Source organism: Amborella trichopoda, chromosome 2 (genome assembly GCF_054954075.1).
Source record: "Amborella trichopoda isolate Santa Cruz 75 chromosome 2, AtrichopodaSantaCruz75HAP2 v2.0, whole genome shotgun sequence".
NCBI classification, from domain to species: domain Eukaryota; kingdom Viridiplantae; phylum Streptophyta; class Magnoliopsida; order Amborellales; family Amborellaceae; genus Amborella; species Amborella trichopoda.
The window spans coordinates 68,330,014-68,345,748 of record NC_142337.1 but is presented as its reverse complement, the minus strand read 5'-3'; the positions used below and the strand labels follow the sequence as shown (position 1 = coordinate 68,345,748).

The 15,735-nt window shown below is 36.9% G+C and overlaps 1 protein-coding gene across 7 annotated transcripts; it reads left to right on the top strand.

Moving 5' to 3' along the window:
• Positions 1-205: 205 nt before the first annotated feature.
• Positions 206-14,619, top strand: LOC18430075 (Transducin family protein / WD-40 repeat family protein). Of its 7 annotated transcripts, none has more exons than XR_016050324.1 (22): positions 206-377; positions 1,204-1,508; positions 1,631-1,772; positions 1,937-2,019; positions 2,732-2,952; positions 3,120-3,255; positions 4,230-4,312; positions 4,498-4,716; positions 6,793-7,152; positions 7,242-7,434; positions 7,821-8,012; positions 8,377-8,598; positions 8,705-8,797; positions 10,183-10,379; positions 11,300-11,851; positions 11,955-12,035; positions 12,173-12,369; positions 12,756-13,391; positions 13,487-13,591; positions 13,740-13,893; positions 13,992-14,082; positions 14,252-14,619. XR_016050324.1 is itself a non-coding variant. In XM_020664850.2 (22 exons), the coding sequence occupies exons 1-21, from the start codon at positions 272-274 to the stop codon at positions 14,077-14,079; spliced, it is 4,254 nt and encodes a 1,417-aa protein (XP_020520509.1). In that variant the 5' UTR covers positions 207-271; the 3' UTR covers positions 14,080-14,082; positions 14,252-14,619. The 7 variants fall into 7 exon arrangements, 5 of the variants coding, with proteins under 5 accessions (XP_020520509.1, XP_020520510.1, XP_088715878.1 ...); XM_020664850.2 differs by having other exon boundaries at positions 207-377; positions 12,173-12,258; XM_020664851.2 differs by having other exon boundaries at positions 207-377; positions 12,173-12,258; positions 14,231-14,619.
• Positions 14,620-15,735: the final 1,116 nt, after the last annotated feature.

Genomic DNA, 15,735 nt, shown 5'->3' with positions numbered 1-15,735 from the left:
CTGGATACAATGATTAATTAGAGGGCTTTTCAACATTAAAACAACCATTTTCAATGGATTTTTGTTCAACATCTTTAATTCTAGTTGCAACCTTATATAAACTTTTTCCAATTTTTAATGCACTTTATTTTTTATTTTTTATTTCCTTTTTCCTGAAAATCCAAACCTAACTGATTTTAGATACAAAACTTCAAATATAAGGCGGGCCAAACCGTGATTCCACAAAGCTTTAGGGAGTGAGGTTTTTCCCGCGTCTGAGCTCAGTGAAGCCATGGAGGAGGGCCACAGTCGTCCATGGCGTCTCAGAAGCCGTGAATATTTCGGCGAAATCTCGGCGTTATGCCTTCTGAATTCTTCTTTTCCCCTACTCTTGGCTGGTACCATTTTCCCTTCAGTCTCTGATAATATCTTCTTTATCTCACGTTCTACTGATAAAAATCACTCATTCTTTAACTGCATAAATTTTTCTTAATTTTGCGTTGTATTCGATGACTGGTTCATGAATAGCCCAGGGATTTATCGCACTATCCTTGCTGCTGAATACAGTTTATCTTTCTCCAATGACGGTTGAATCATAGCTCAAAGAATAATGGATTCTCTGATACTTATTAGGGTTCCTTGTTATTGATATTGGGTTCAGAGGTTTAGTTTAGGCAAATCAGCAAATTTTGGTTCCTTGTGATTGATTCTTGAATAATTCTTTTGCTGACTGGTTCCAGTACCTGTATTGTAGTCTCTGATAGTTTCCTTTCATTCCAATGTCTGGTTGATTGTTACATGAATATTAGAACTCGTGCTATTACTCAAATAATGTTAGATTGCCGGAGAGAGTCATCAACGGTTTACAGGAAAATTGTGTCTTTCAAATCATTTTAAGGTTTTGTATTTTGATAATGTATATAGGCTTCAGTTATAGTGAATGTTGTTTGTTTGTTATTCTGAATATTTCTTCTGCTGAGTAGGGTCACTTTTTTTTTTTTTTGGGTAATTCAGTGGGGAAGACAGGCCCCTACATGCTTTTCCATATAGATTAGGAAGTTAGCTTTTTTAAGGTGTCAGTGGGTGGTGTCAGCAGGATTGGAAAATGTGGTAACTAGGTATGGGGGTGCTACTACCACGACCCTGCCCCTTTCGGACTAGCAGTGTCACTGTTGGTATTGTAATCGCTTATTTCTTCCTATTGGTTTGTCGTTGATTGTTCAGGAACTGGGCCTCAGATCCTGCTTTATGACGTGGAAAATGGGGAGCTTTTGAACTCTTTCTTTGTCTTTGATGGAATCCGAGTGCATGGCATATCGGCTAGTTTACTTGACCTAGATCATGAGAAATCATCTTCAAAGAATCCTGTGAAAATTGCTGTGTATGGTGAGAGAAAGGTGAAGGTTTTCAGCTTGTGTATTAGTGGAAAGTTTCACCCTGAAAGTGATACAAAAGCATGTATTGATTTGATCCTTGTCCACTCATTGCCAAGGTTTAATCACTGGGTCATGGATATTTGCTTCTTGAAGGTACTTAAGTGAAAATTTGTCTCATTCCTGCTTGTCCACCATTCATTTATTGGGTTTTTCTTTTATTTTTGTGGTTTATTGGCTGTCTTATGCACTGGCATGGACTGGCTGGGGATTGACAGGGAATCAATGAAGGAACTGGGCAGGTACTTACACTTGGTGATCATGATAAAAGCAATCATCTTGTAATAGGACTTAGCGACAATTCTTTGTGTCTATGGCATATCTCGAGATCAAAATTATTGTTTGATTTGAAGTCTCCAGGTGAATTTTCTGCACATACAAATTTGACATAATTGCATATATATGTATGATTGTGTTGAACTGGTTTTGCATCTCTTACAAATATATTTAACTTCACCATTGCTGGTAGTTTGTATGACTTTCATTACTGTATTTAACTTCTTTGGTACATTTATTGTATGTAGAGAGGTGCCTTTTGTATGCTATGCGAATATGGGGTGACGATATTCCATCTCTTCATGTGGCATCTGGTACTATTTACAATGAGGTGAGCATATAGTCTTGAAGTGAAGGTTCCATTTTAATAAAAAAAACCAATAACAATGGAAAAAAAGAAGAAGAAAATTAGTGATAACTGTGACCTCTAATACACAGTTTGTGCTTTGGACAATCCTTCATATCTCATGAATGGGAAATTCTCGTGGATCATTGCTTGGATATAATTCTCTTGATTGTGAACTATTTTCTAGTGGCATACTTCAATATGGGCTTGACTACATTTTCTGGCTGGATTGGCTTGGACTGGAATCTCCACTTTTTGTCAGGGGCCACCTTGCCCTCTGGATAGTCCCATTTAATCGTTTTGAACTTTTGTTGGTTCAGGTCACGTATTAGGATAGTCTATCTGATAAATGGACTTTCATGATTTCTAAAGTAATATTCTTTGGAAGGAAGGCTGTAGGATTGCCTGTTACTATCTATCATGTTTGAAGGACACAGTATTGGGGCCAATATACTTCCATAACCCAAAGATATATATATTTATTCTTTAATAATGCCAAATGGACTTCCTATTGTCCTCTTGTTCTTGTCTCATATCTTAATTTTCTTTTTTTTTTTTACTTAAGCTATCAAGGAATTTTGTTTTATGAATTAAGTCAATTACCTCTGACTTTGATATTTTCTTGTTGTGAGAGAGAGAGTTTTGACTCTTTGTAGTTATCTTTTCTTTCTTTATAATTAAAAGTGGCCTGTTGCAGATTCTTATATGGAAGATTGCTTCTCAAGGGGCTGAGCCCTTAACTTATATTGAGGAAGACTGTTATGATGGCGTGGCCACGCTAGCCAAAAATAGTGCATTCCATGATCAGCCATATGCTGCTATACATTTGAATCGGCTTACTGGGCATGCAGGATCAATATTTCGCTTAGCATGGTCTTCTGATGGATTGAAACTAATCTCTGTTTCTGATGATCGTAGGTCAGTATGTAGCTTGCGTTATTCTCCACTATCTTCTCTTTGTCTGGGAATGTTTACTGCATCGCTGATGCTATTAGATATTAAATGAGTTGTTCAACTTTTTTGGTTATAGGATCTAGCTTGTAGTTATTTTTGAGATTCATCTGAGATTAATTATATTGTGACAGTGCTCGTATCTGGACAGTTAAAGCTCAAAAGGATGAGTTCAGTGACCCATGGGATGTTCCTATTTCTGATGTGTCAGTTGGGCCCATACTGTTTGGTCACAATGCTCGAGTTTGGGATTGTTATATATCTGAATCGGTAAGCTCTAAGTTCGCTTTCATTAAGAAAAAAAAAGAAGCTTTAAGTTTTTCAATTGATGGTATTTGGATGCACCAGTTATCACATGGATGCTTGGATCATTTTATGTGAGTATGTGAAAGTTTACTTGAGCATTTTTTCTTTGACTAGAAGTGGTCTTTTTTCTGTTTCCCTTTAATGAGAAAGCTTCTCAAGTTTCTCTGCTTTGCCTCACATCAAAGCACCCTGAGCCAATAGTTTAGCAGGTAGGGTAAAGCACTCAATCTTTGCTTTACTTTTTTCAAGAAATAAGTAGATTTTATCAATCAATCTTGAGGTATTTGATTCTAGTTGAGGATGCCCTGACCATTACTGGTGGTTCCATCAACAGACTCTACCCTCTCTCACCTATTGTATTGTCCATTTAATGTGCAGACCTCTGTTTTAAGTCTGTTGGATAAAATGGTTATTGTTATGCATTTATAGAAGATCTGTGTACAAACCATTGTTGTAAGGGCTGGACTGATCTGCATCGTTTGGCCTGACTGGATTGAAACTTGTGTAATTATTGGCCTGATCCCTTATATAAACAAAATAGCTGGAATCGGAGTTCAACCAATCCAATCTATTTGTTAATCTTGAGCAGTTCCTGTTGACCTGGTCTGGCCTACCCTGTGGCTATTTCACTTTCCTAAAATACATCCATTACTATTACAACTTTTGAACTATCATTTTGTACTCTTTATTGTTATTTTACAGCGCTATCCATCTTCTCTATACAATCCTTTCTTTGGTAAATAAAGGGACTTTTGGAAATAGGAGACATGCCTAGTCTTACACATTTTCTTCTCTCTAAGTAGTAATACATAGAGTTTCATTTTTTTATCTTTAATTGTGATTCAACTTTTTATTTTTGTTACGTATTTTATTGGAGCGATGAGTTAGCATTCAGTTCTCGACTGATTCAGTTTTTCTTTGATGAGGCTTTCTTGTAGATAATTATCACTTGTGGTGAAGACTGCACATGTCGTGTCTGGGGAATAGATGGGAACCAGCTTTTAATGTTTGAGGAGCATGTGTGAGTTGTAATTATTACGCAATAGTTTTAGCCATGCAGTACTGGAGTAGCTTTAAATAAAATGTATTTATTTCCTGCGGGGCCCCTGTAACCTCAATATATGGGCTAGCTGATAGTTCTTACTAGTTTGTTAGTGATTTCCTGTACTAGTTTATCACATCTGAAATATTTTTATACTAATGCAGTGGGAGAGGCATTTGGCGTTGTGTGTATGATCCAACATCTTTCCTTCTAATCACTGCTGGGTTTGATTCTGCAATCAAGGTGCATTACTTAAATGCATTGGATTTGAGCGACAATTTGCATCCAAATGGCATTGTAAAAGACTTGGACAGTAGGAAAGAGATCTTCAGCATTTGCACTGAAAACGTTATCTCAAAAACTGACCATAAACTCATGGACAGGTATAATTATGTAAAACTTTTAGTATTGTTTACAAGTCATGCCTTCAGTTTTGGTCTTCGGAATGTTCTGTTTGTTATCATGACAAAAGCATTTGTTCAATATTGCTTGAAGAAAAAGTTTGGAAGTTCATGTACCTTTGACTATGCTAAGGAGTGTAAAATAAGAGGTTGGAGCTTGGAGCTCCGTGTTGAAGGTGGTTGTTAGGAGAATGCAGGTGTTGCAAGAGGGATCTAACGAAGAGGATGCCATAGGAGCCTAATGTTGGTATGTGACCGAGCATGGGGGAACTGCTGTTAGCTTGGGGTAGTGGTCGGAGGATTGGGTAGGATTTTTCTGTAAGTTTTCTAGGTTAATCTAATTCAAAAAGGTTAAAAATCTCTCCATATGGGGGCTTATAATGATAGAAGTGTGCTGCAGCTTAGGAGCTGCTAGAGTTATGTGTCTCTATGTGTGTGCAATTTATGCTCTAGAATCTCAAGATTTTAAAATTAGCTGGACAATGACAGAGTATATGGAATGCAAGTTAAATAATAATAGGAGTAGAGATGAGGAAGTAGTTAAGATTGACGGCCAAGAAATATAAAAAAGAGCATACATTCGATATCTTGAGTCGATAATCCAAGAAAATAGAAATATTGAGGAAGATGTCACACATAGAATTAGATCTGGATGAGCAAGGTGGAGATGTGCAACCGGAGTTTTATGTGATCGCTACATGCCAATGAAGCTGAAGAGGGAGTTCTATAAGGCAATTATGAAACCAGCTTTGCTTTCTACGGCGAATGTTGGGCAAACTATATACTCATAGCATAAGTGTAGCTGAGATGAGGATATTGAGATGGATGAGTGGCAAGACAAGAAGGGTTATAATTCAAAATAAATACATTTGGGAGAACTTAGGCGTGGCTCCAATAGGTGATAAGATAAAAGAAAGTATACTTAGGTGGCTGGCCATGTGCAGTGCAGACCTAGTACAACACCTGTTAGGAGGTGCGAGTTAGTTCAAGTGCAAGGCTCAAAAAAGGCAAGGGGTAGGCCCAAAAGAACATGGTTGGAAGTAGTGAGAAAAGATACGGTGACTTATAGCCTCACTGAGGGTATGGCCCTTGATAGAGGAGGATGGCAGACCAAGATTCGTGTAGTCGACCGCAAATAGTTGGAAAAAGGATCTGATGATGTGTGTGCAATTTCCTCTTGGGGGACTTTACCTCATTTGTATATTGTATTTTTTGGATTTGGTATTACATGCAACATTTATAGTGTTTTGGACATTTATATTGCATCTTCCCTCATTAACTACTGACAACAAATACATGACTTGAAATTGGAGTTCTTTGAATTGATTTTCCTTTCTGCAATGATCTGGAAGTCACTTGAGAAGCTTCAGGAGGAAATACAAATGAGCGCACACACACACACACACACACACACACACACACAACAGAAACCTAGCAAACTTCTGCCGAAGTGAACTCTTAAGTTCTCCTAACTGTGGAGGCTTCCTACTCATTATAGTTCTGGGGTTTGCTATGCTACTGTCAATGATCATTCTTTAGTTCCTGACCAGGTCTTATGCCCTCTGGAACCCCTGAACTACCTCCTGATTTGTGCCCCAGGAGCTGCTGACATGCCTTTTGAGGTTTAATCTGTAAATTGGTAGAAGATACATTGCACTGTGAATGGGTTGCATTGTTACTGAGCCCTAGTCCGCCTTCATATTGAAAGTATTGTACTCACACTGAAACCTTTTTGGTTTGATCATTTCTGTATCTTGTGTTTTTTAAGGATTGTGATAATAAATAGAGCTTTTGGTAGGGTTGTATAATCTTTAGGGTTTTGCATGGGAAAATGTATACTTCATGCAATATCAGTCCCTTATAAGGAATTTCTAGTTTGCCACGGCACAACTTAATTTTGCTGCATTTAAATGTGTTGAATTTTTTTATTTACCTTATCCGGCACTTTACATTGTACTAAGTACAAATATTTTGGTACGATTCATATTTTTCTGTATATTAGCAGGTGAAAATTGTTTGTTTTCTGGTATTTATTGATTGAAGCACTGTTTTCAACAGCAATAGTGAATATGTACGATGTTTGCATTTTGCCCGCGAAGATATTCTTTATGTTGCCACTAATCAGGGCTCTTTATATCATGTTCAATTATCCATTCCTGGAGAGGAAAAGTGGACAGAAGTTGTTAAAGTCAATGTAGTGGCGTCCATTGTTTGTCTGGATCTGCTTCCTTTGAATTCCTCGAATCCCTCAAAACCTATTGAAGATTGGGTTGCTCTTGGTGATGGTAAAGGAAATGTGACAGTTGTCCAGATCACTTCTGGTTCATTTCCTGTTGAAGTAGCTCTCTTCTTTTCTTGGCAAGCAGAACAAGAGAGACAACTCCTCGGAGTTTATTGGTGCAAGTCATTAGGATATAGGTAAGATGAATTTTGATGACCTTAATGCTTCAGTAGGGTTCTAAGGAAATCAATTTTTTAGTCATTAACTGGTTTCTCCATTTTCACAGCCACCTGTTCACTGCAGACCCTAGAGGAAGATTAAAACTATGGAAGTTGGGGAGCACCTCTCCTGGCACTTGTGATGCATCGCACTCTCTTTATGGCAACTACTTTTTGGACCACAAGGTGCTCTTAGTTTCCAATTTTGCATCATGTTTTGGAAGACGAATCATGTGCCTCGATGCCTCCATTGAAGAAGAGGTAATTTCTTATTTCTTTATTGATTTTATTTGTGAAATTTTGGGAGCAATTAGATAGTCGTGGCTGCTTTGTTTATTATACTCGACTACTTATCTATTATGTGTATGTATATAATATCTCTGAAGGCAAGATGTTTCAGGTCGGTACCTAATTAAGATCTTACTGTAATATATGTTCTTCTCAATTCAGTTTAATTGTAAATTCTGTATTTCAAAATGTTTTCGGTTTGATACAGTTTGCATTGTATAGAGATTTGAATGATTTTATCAGCTTGCAAAAAGATGAGCCTTTTAGCATGGGGGAAGGTTATAATAGTGTGGAGATGAATGCTTTGACCATAGATTTTGTGAGCAGCTTGTTTTGCTTATAATGCAGCTTCTCTATAGGTGCTTGTTTGTGGTGATCAGCGTGGTAATCTTATCATATTCCCAATTCCAAAGAGCCTTTCAGTTGCTGAAAGTATTGAGTTGGAAGCAACAATCCCAGTGTTAACTCATTTTAAAGGCGCTCATGGTATATCTTGTGTGGCTAGTATTTCCATTTCCACATCAAGCTGCAACGAAGTTCAGATACGTTCGGTATGAGTATATTTTTTGTTCCAGTTATGTATTATGAAAGCAGTATTTAGAAAACACAGAATTGGGCAGGGAGCGGGTCTTAGTTGACTTGCTCAGTCTGAGTCTGACCGGTCAAGACTTGGACCAGAATAATTCGCATTTTTAAAGACTAGATAGACTGAGTTAGGACTCGAGCATACTTGGCCAAGACTCAGGTTACTCTAGGTGGGGTCATCTGGAACCGGCAGGGGAAACCAGCACCGCGCTGGTTCCAAGTGACTCATGCGAGTCCAAGTTCTACCGTTGGACTAGCCAAGTATTTAAATAATGTTCGAAAGGCTTGAGTCTCAATTTGTCTTACAAAGTCCTATATTTGCTGACACAGACAGGAAGGGATGGATGCATATGCTACTTTACATATAGAAATGAAGTTCAAGGGGAGCTGCCATTTTTGGAGTTCAGGGGAATGAAACAGGTGAAGGAAATTAGTGTGATTGAATCTGTGTGTGCCAAATCTGGGCTTGCAGAAGATCTCACCCAGGGTAGATATGCAGTGGGTTTTGCATCTGCAGATTTTATTATATGGGACTTGATTAATGAATTGAAGGTATTCTTGTGCTTTATTATTGTAATGTTTTCCACGAAAAGTGGTATTTGGTTGTCCACAACTATCTTATGATCCATTCATCGACAAGTAGTGCATTGTGTTGTAGATTTTACGGCTAACTTGTGGTGGATGGCGACGACCTCATTCTTATATATTGGGCAATATACCAGAAATTCAGAACTGCTTTGGTTTTCTAAAGGTCTGTAATGTTGTGTATTTTAAGCAGAATGGAATTATTTGCACATGATGGATCAGGATTAATGTAATTTATGGAGTGTTGCGGTAGTTCTCTCTGAGTTTGTTACTCTATAGTACTCTTATGGCAGCTTGTCAAGAACCTCACTCATTCTGAATCTCTTTCTGATATGGTTGGATGAGAGAGAATTTCTCAAAAGCCTTTTCTCCTTTGGATTATGGAGATGTCATTGCTTATGAAACCAGCCCAATTGAGGGCCAAGGAGAACAGATAGACCTTCTCTTGTAAGAGTCATCCGAAATCATGGTTTCTTGTTGTTACAGTTTGTAAAGAAGTGTATGTGGAGAGCAGGCATTGTGGAATCATCAATAGAAATATAACTTTCTGTTTTCTGGAATAACTTTTATGGGGCTTCTGCATTTCAAATATTTGACAAGATTCATTCTTCATTCTTCATATGACTCTTTATACCATGCTTTATGTGTATTCGTATGTTTCTATGGGTGTACATGATCTTGTGTGTGTGTGTGTGTGTGTGTGTGTGTCTGTGTGTGTGTGTGTGTGTGTGTGTGTGTGTCTGTGTGTGTGTATATATATATATATATATAAAGTTGCATCCTTAAAATGTAGAATTAAGGATGCACCTCAAAAATCTATCGGAGAAGGTTGTTTAAATGTTGAAAAACTCTCTAATTAATCATCTTGACATTGAGATGTATGACTGAAAAAAATAAAAATTGAGTCCTAAAAATAGTGCATCTTGCAACACATTATCTAGACCATCCATTCTCAAAATTTTCATATGTTCATAGATTTACTTGAGTTTAATCTTTTTTGAAGTTTAAAATTTTGTAAATAGATATGACAATAGATTTTGAGATAATCCTAAGAATATTTTAAAACAAAATTATCTTATGATAAAATTTGGAGGTGTGCCTTAATTGGATTGTTTAAGGTTGCAACCTTATATAAACCACACCCTATATATATATATATATATATATATATATATATATATATATATATATATATCTATATATATATATATAGGCATATGCTCACTTATACGACTGGCCTACTGAGTGGTCCATCATGATGACCGTAGACTTTCTCAAGATGATGGTTTCAAATGGGTAGCCGGTGCCTTCAGTTCTCCATATACATTCCATGATTATAAATTATTTGCAGTTATTGAAATGAACTTATTTGAACTTCTGTTTGCAGTTAAATTGAACTTAATTTGTTGTTTTATTATGATCATGTATATCAGATATAGTTCTGCAAGAACTATCAATAAGAAGCAGCCATATGATTCTCATCACTGCTCTTATTGTATTGCTCTTTCTTCTGTGTAGGATTTCATGTAACAGCTGTTTATTATTGTGCAGGACCACACTATTCATGTATATAGGCTTTGGGTGCCAACTAGTGAGACAAGGACATATCCTCAGGTTTTACACTTGCAGTTCCATGGAAGAGAGATACATTCTTTGTGTTTTATAGCTCTTCCCTTAAATTCAAGTGGCACTGTTAATATTAGCTGGATTGCAACTGGGAGCGAGGATGGAACTGTAAGATTGACAAGGTATGACCTCATGTGTTAGTGTTAAAAATGTTTTGTCCATGAATGATGCTCTTCTCACTGTCAGTACCGGATGTCTGTCACTCTTAACCATTTTTTCAATGTTTTCCTTCATGATATACGTGAGTAATTGTCTTTATAGCTCAATTTTCCATGACTTCATTGAATGTTTAATGAGCATATCGTTGTTGCTTTTTGTGAAATTCATGTACTGGGAATCTAAAATCTTGATATGGCATGTGAGTTTAAATTTTCTTACATGAACAACTTAACTGAGTGCATTTTTTATATGCTTTATCAAAAATATAATAAAATTCATCCTTTCATTTTATCACATTTTGTTAAATCGTTCTGTTTTTTCTCTGGGGAAGGCTGTCCTGGTTGCATGACTTGACCAAATATTGTTATCATTTTGCTTTCTGAGGAGACTGTTGACAAAAGGAAATGTGACCACTTCTTCAGATGTGCTTGCTTTGCCGTATTGAGATGTTTTAAGTAATGGCACTCATTGATATTGCTTGAATCATTCATTTGGTTAGATATTAAACTCCTGGCACTAGTCCCTTTCTAGTTTGTTAATGGTCCGTTTCAGTTTGTTATTATTCATAATCTTGATGATCATATATATATTCGTTACGCAGCCATTTTATGTTATGTTCTTTGTTTTGCTCTATGTGGAGGAGCTGCAAATTGGATGGTATCAAATGCCCTCCTACAGCATAATTATATCCTCAATTTCTTGTGAAAGATTAGTCATATGTTCCTTGTACTTTCAACGTAAAATTATTCCTCAGTCATATCGGTGGAATTTGTTCCCTCAATTTTCATGTGAAAAATCTATTTAATTATCCTGTTTTTGAATGAAGAATGCATGTTGTTGTTCTTTACATTAGTTTATCTTGAGATGGTCTTACATGATGCAGCTACAGTCATGATTCTGTTGAGAGTTGGCCTGCATCAAAGTTGCTTGGCGAACATGTTGGAGGATCAGCTGTTAGGTCAATCTGCCTTGTGTCAGATATGTATACATGCGTAGAAGATTGTACTCAAATGTCTCACGATAAGTACTGGGAACTTGATGCTTCCTCTATTAGGATGAGTGATAACTTTATACTTATTTCTGTTGGAGCCAAGCAAGTCTTGACTTGTTGGCTTCTCAAGGATTTGAAATGTGATAACAAGGAAGAAACAGACGGATATCAAACGAAAGCTGGAATTCATGGAAGGAACGTTCTGGAGGCTTCACAAGTGTCTTTTCAATGGTTGTCCACTCATATGCCACCAAAGTTTTCCAGTACAAGTAGACGAGTAGACAGTATAAAGAAAAATCATGGACATCTCAGAGCTTCATCATCCGGATCAGAGTTTTGTGAGGATTCAGAAAATGATGCTAAAGCAAAACCCCTTGAATCAAACGAAAATGATTGGCGATACCTGGCTGTTACTTCATTCTTTGTAAAAACTGCTGAATGCAGGTGAATATGAAGAGTACTTTTGTTTTGGAGCTATTGTGTTATACAAAAGCTGTTTTTTGTGGGTTTATAAGTTTTACTTGTATGACTTATTTATTGGCTTCAGATCAACTGCTTGTTTCATTGTGGCTGCCTGTTCAGATGTCTCACTTACTCTGCGTGTGCTCGTGTTGCCATCCCGACTTTGGTATGTATTAGACAATCCTGAATAAAAATTTACTTGATCTTTATCTACTTGGTAGATTTTTGCAGCATTTTGGAATTATGATTTTGTTGTCAACTCCACTGATATCTTAAGCACATGTTTCCCTTCCTTTTTTGCAGGTTTGATGTTGCTCTTCTTGTTCCAGAAACTGCTCCTATTCTTGCATTGCAACATGTGGTCATTCCTCTCCGTTTGGCTCATAAGGGTGAGAGCTTGCAGTGAACATTGGGATTCATTTGCATCCTCGTACAAGTGTGTATACTAAGCACTGAAACAAGTACACCCATAAGTTCAGGAATTGGGAGGATTTTAAGATGTGATTGATTAAACACTGAACTTTTGTAGTTTATTTATCTTTTCCTATTGATATTTTTCTTTTTCCTCTCTTTTTTTCTGAATAAACTTTGGAGTTTACTTTATGGAGTCAACTTTAGTATTCTGATGAGTTACACGGTCAAGGATAACACTTAAACTGGAGCTTTTTGTTGTTATTGGAAGCAGTGCCTGATATATCGGAAGTTAAAGGGAAAAAGGATGTGGAACATTCAATTATTTGCTGTCTTTCACCTGTAGTAAAAATATACTTCCATTTGCCTGCCAGCTGACTTGATTTAGTTTACTCTTTGTCCAGTCAAACAATTCGAATAAAAAATAAAATAAATATTTTTCCAGTTATTTAGTTATAGTTAATCTTCTTTGCAGACAAGGTGCACATCCGAAATGTGTATATTGTGATCGGTGGCTCTACTGATGGAAGGATCACTTTTTGGGATCTGACGGAAACAATAGAATCCTTTATGCGACAAGTACTGGCATTTCAGCCTGAAAAGTATATTGACTGCAACAGACGACCCCGGACAGGTAGAGGAAGCCAGGGTGGGCGATGGTGGAAATCAATTACTAATCTGTCATCAAATGCAATGGACTTGGAGGTATCTCGCATAAGTCTTGAAAGGGATAAGATTAAGCATCCCACAAATCAAACTGAAAAGAAGACAGCTACAAAATCAACTAACCCTGTTAATAGTTCAATGGGATCTCCTCAAAATACGACTACTGGTAGCCACTCTGTAATAGGAGCTGAGATGGTGGATAACAGTAGCATCCAAGTTCCTCAAATTCAAGCCCTCTATGTTCTCCCCTCTGCTCACCAATCTGGGGTTAATTGCCTTTGTATTTCAACCACCAATCTGAAAACAAACTGCAAGGATGCAGATTTCACTGCGGTTTATTTTGTTGCAAGTGGTGGCGATGACCAAGCTCTTCAATGCCTTAGCTTTGATCTGGTGTTTTCCCCAGAGGACCATGATACTGGACCCATGACCACAGAATGTTTGGGTAAACTTGCTTTCTTGATTCCAATTTAAATATTACAATTTGTTTATTCCTAAGTCTGGTGGAGCCGTGTCTAAAGAGACCATGATATCTTGCAGGCAGGAGCGGAGTGATGGATTCCTTAAGTACCAGTAGTGTAACTTACAGGTTGAGGTTGTTACATCAAGAAACCTTGGCCTCAGCTCACAGTTCGGCAGTTAAAGGTAATGTAGTGTCATTATATGACCTTCTATTTGATGAGTTTGCTAATCTTTTGACATGGGAATTGCCATGCTTTTCTCTCTTTCAAGAAAAAATCAACTTGGTTTATAACCATTGTTCAGGTTCTCACCAGTTGCATTATTTGTGAAGGTATTTGGACTGATGGAATCTGGGTTTTCACAACTGGTCTGGACCAAAGGGTTCGGTGCTGGCACCGTAGGCATTCTGGAAAACTGGTTGAGCATTTCAATTTGGTCGTCAATGTGCCTGAGCCAGAAACATTGGACGCATGGCGTATTGCAAGGTGAGCTTAATATCCATGGTGCTTCTTCTTGGAATCTTATACAATTGATTTTAGGGTCTGTTTGTTCCAAAAAAACCTTGATTTGTGTTGGGTTGCAGAGACCGATATCAAATTGCAGTAGCGGGAAGGGGGATGCAAATGGTTGAGTTTTTCTGCCCCACTTCACATGAGCACTACACTGACTGAAATGTACAATCTCCTGACCAACTTATACTTTCCCATATATATATATATATATAAACAAACAGAAGAAGAAGAAATGACCTAATTACATGTGAATCCTTTAAATTTGAGTGTTAATTTTCTTTCTATAATTTGTACTGAGTTAATTTTATAGTGTCATGTGCTTTTTGAGCAGGACTTGTGCTATCAGCGACAAGCTCATCATTGAAATTCAGGCCTATATTTGAAGATTGAGAAGTAATCAACCTCCACGTGGGAGGTATAAGAGTAGGATTATTCATTCTTATAACTTTTTGTTCATTAACCTGGTGGATTTTATTCCCCAGAAAGAGGTAAAAGAGAAAATGTAAAGAAATTTTTTGCCTGGTAATCTATTGTATTATTATTCTTGTCTCTGAGCAAGCAAAGAGCTCATCACATGGTTTACATGAGCTCTGAGATTTAGAATAATTAAGTGACATGGCAGATTCATGATTTGTACCATTAGGTCAGGCTTGACCACTGATATAAGTCGAGGCAGAGACGGGATTTATGGTTTGCAAATTTATTGTTAGATTTCATTTATATTATGCCATACATCATGATTATTCATCTTTTAGGGATTATGAAGTTGAATCGAACCTATCAAGTAATTTTTTAGGTTGAATACATTTTCAAGATTTCCAGAGCTGCAGGGATTTTAAAATTTTACATAGGAAAGTATGATCAAAATGCCCATGACCTATTTAACATTCTGCACATTTGCAACAATTCCACCTCATTATCATGTGTTTTTTATGGGTAGTTTGAAATTAAATAAAAAATATGAATAAAATATTAAATTGTTCATCTCTCGTGTAATTTAATAAATTTCCCTTTTCCCCCACATATGACCCATCTGTTGAACAAATATAAGGCTTTGACATGTGATCGATTCTATGATTTCTTTAGTTTATTTTGGGAGAGATTTGTACGCCTCAAGGGTGATAGGTGAATTAGTGGAATAGTATATGCCTTTGCTCTTGTAGCAGCAGTAGCAGCTCACGGATTCGAGATTCAGGAAAATAGTTAATTTTTTCTAAAATTAAGAAAAATTCTGTAGATCACTTTTTTGAGTTAAGGAGAAAGTTTATATAACGGTGAGGCCCTAAACAATTAAATTAAGGCTCACTTCAAAAATCTATTAGAGAAGATTATTTAGATACCCAAAAATCCTTAAATCGACTATCTTGGCCTCAAGATATATGGGCATGAGAAAAAAATAGATTTAAAGTCTTGGAAATAGTTGATTTGTATTTGTTGACCTTCAATTTTCAAGATTTTTAAGTGTTTATAGATCAGTTTGATTTATATTTTTTTTCAAGCTTTAAATTTTATAATTAGATATCAAGATAAAGTTTCAAGCCCTCACAAAGACTTACTGTACTGAAAAATACAGTCCGACGCTATTTAAAGGTGCGTCTTGCTTAGGTTGTTTGGGGGCGTCAGCCTTATACATACACCACACCCAGTAATATGCGGCTTCTATCATTCATAAGGAAGTCCAAAAAAATTCAAGACCGAAAGGGTAGAAAAAGAAACCGATCAATGATGGAGGCCAGCTTACCAAATCACCCACTTTCCCATGCGCTTTGTCTCAACCGAAATCTACTGTGCTCTCTCAATTCATCCCTTCTTAAA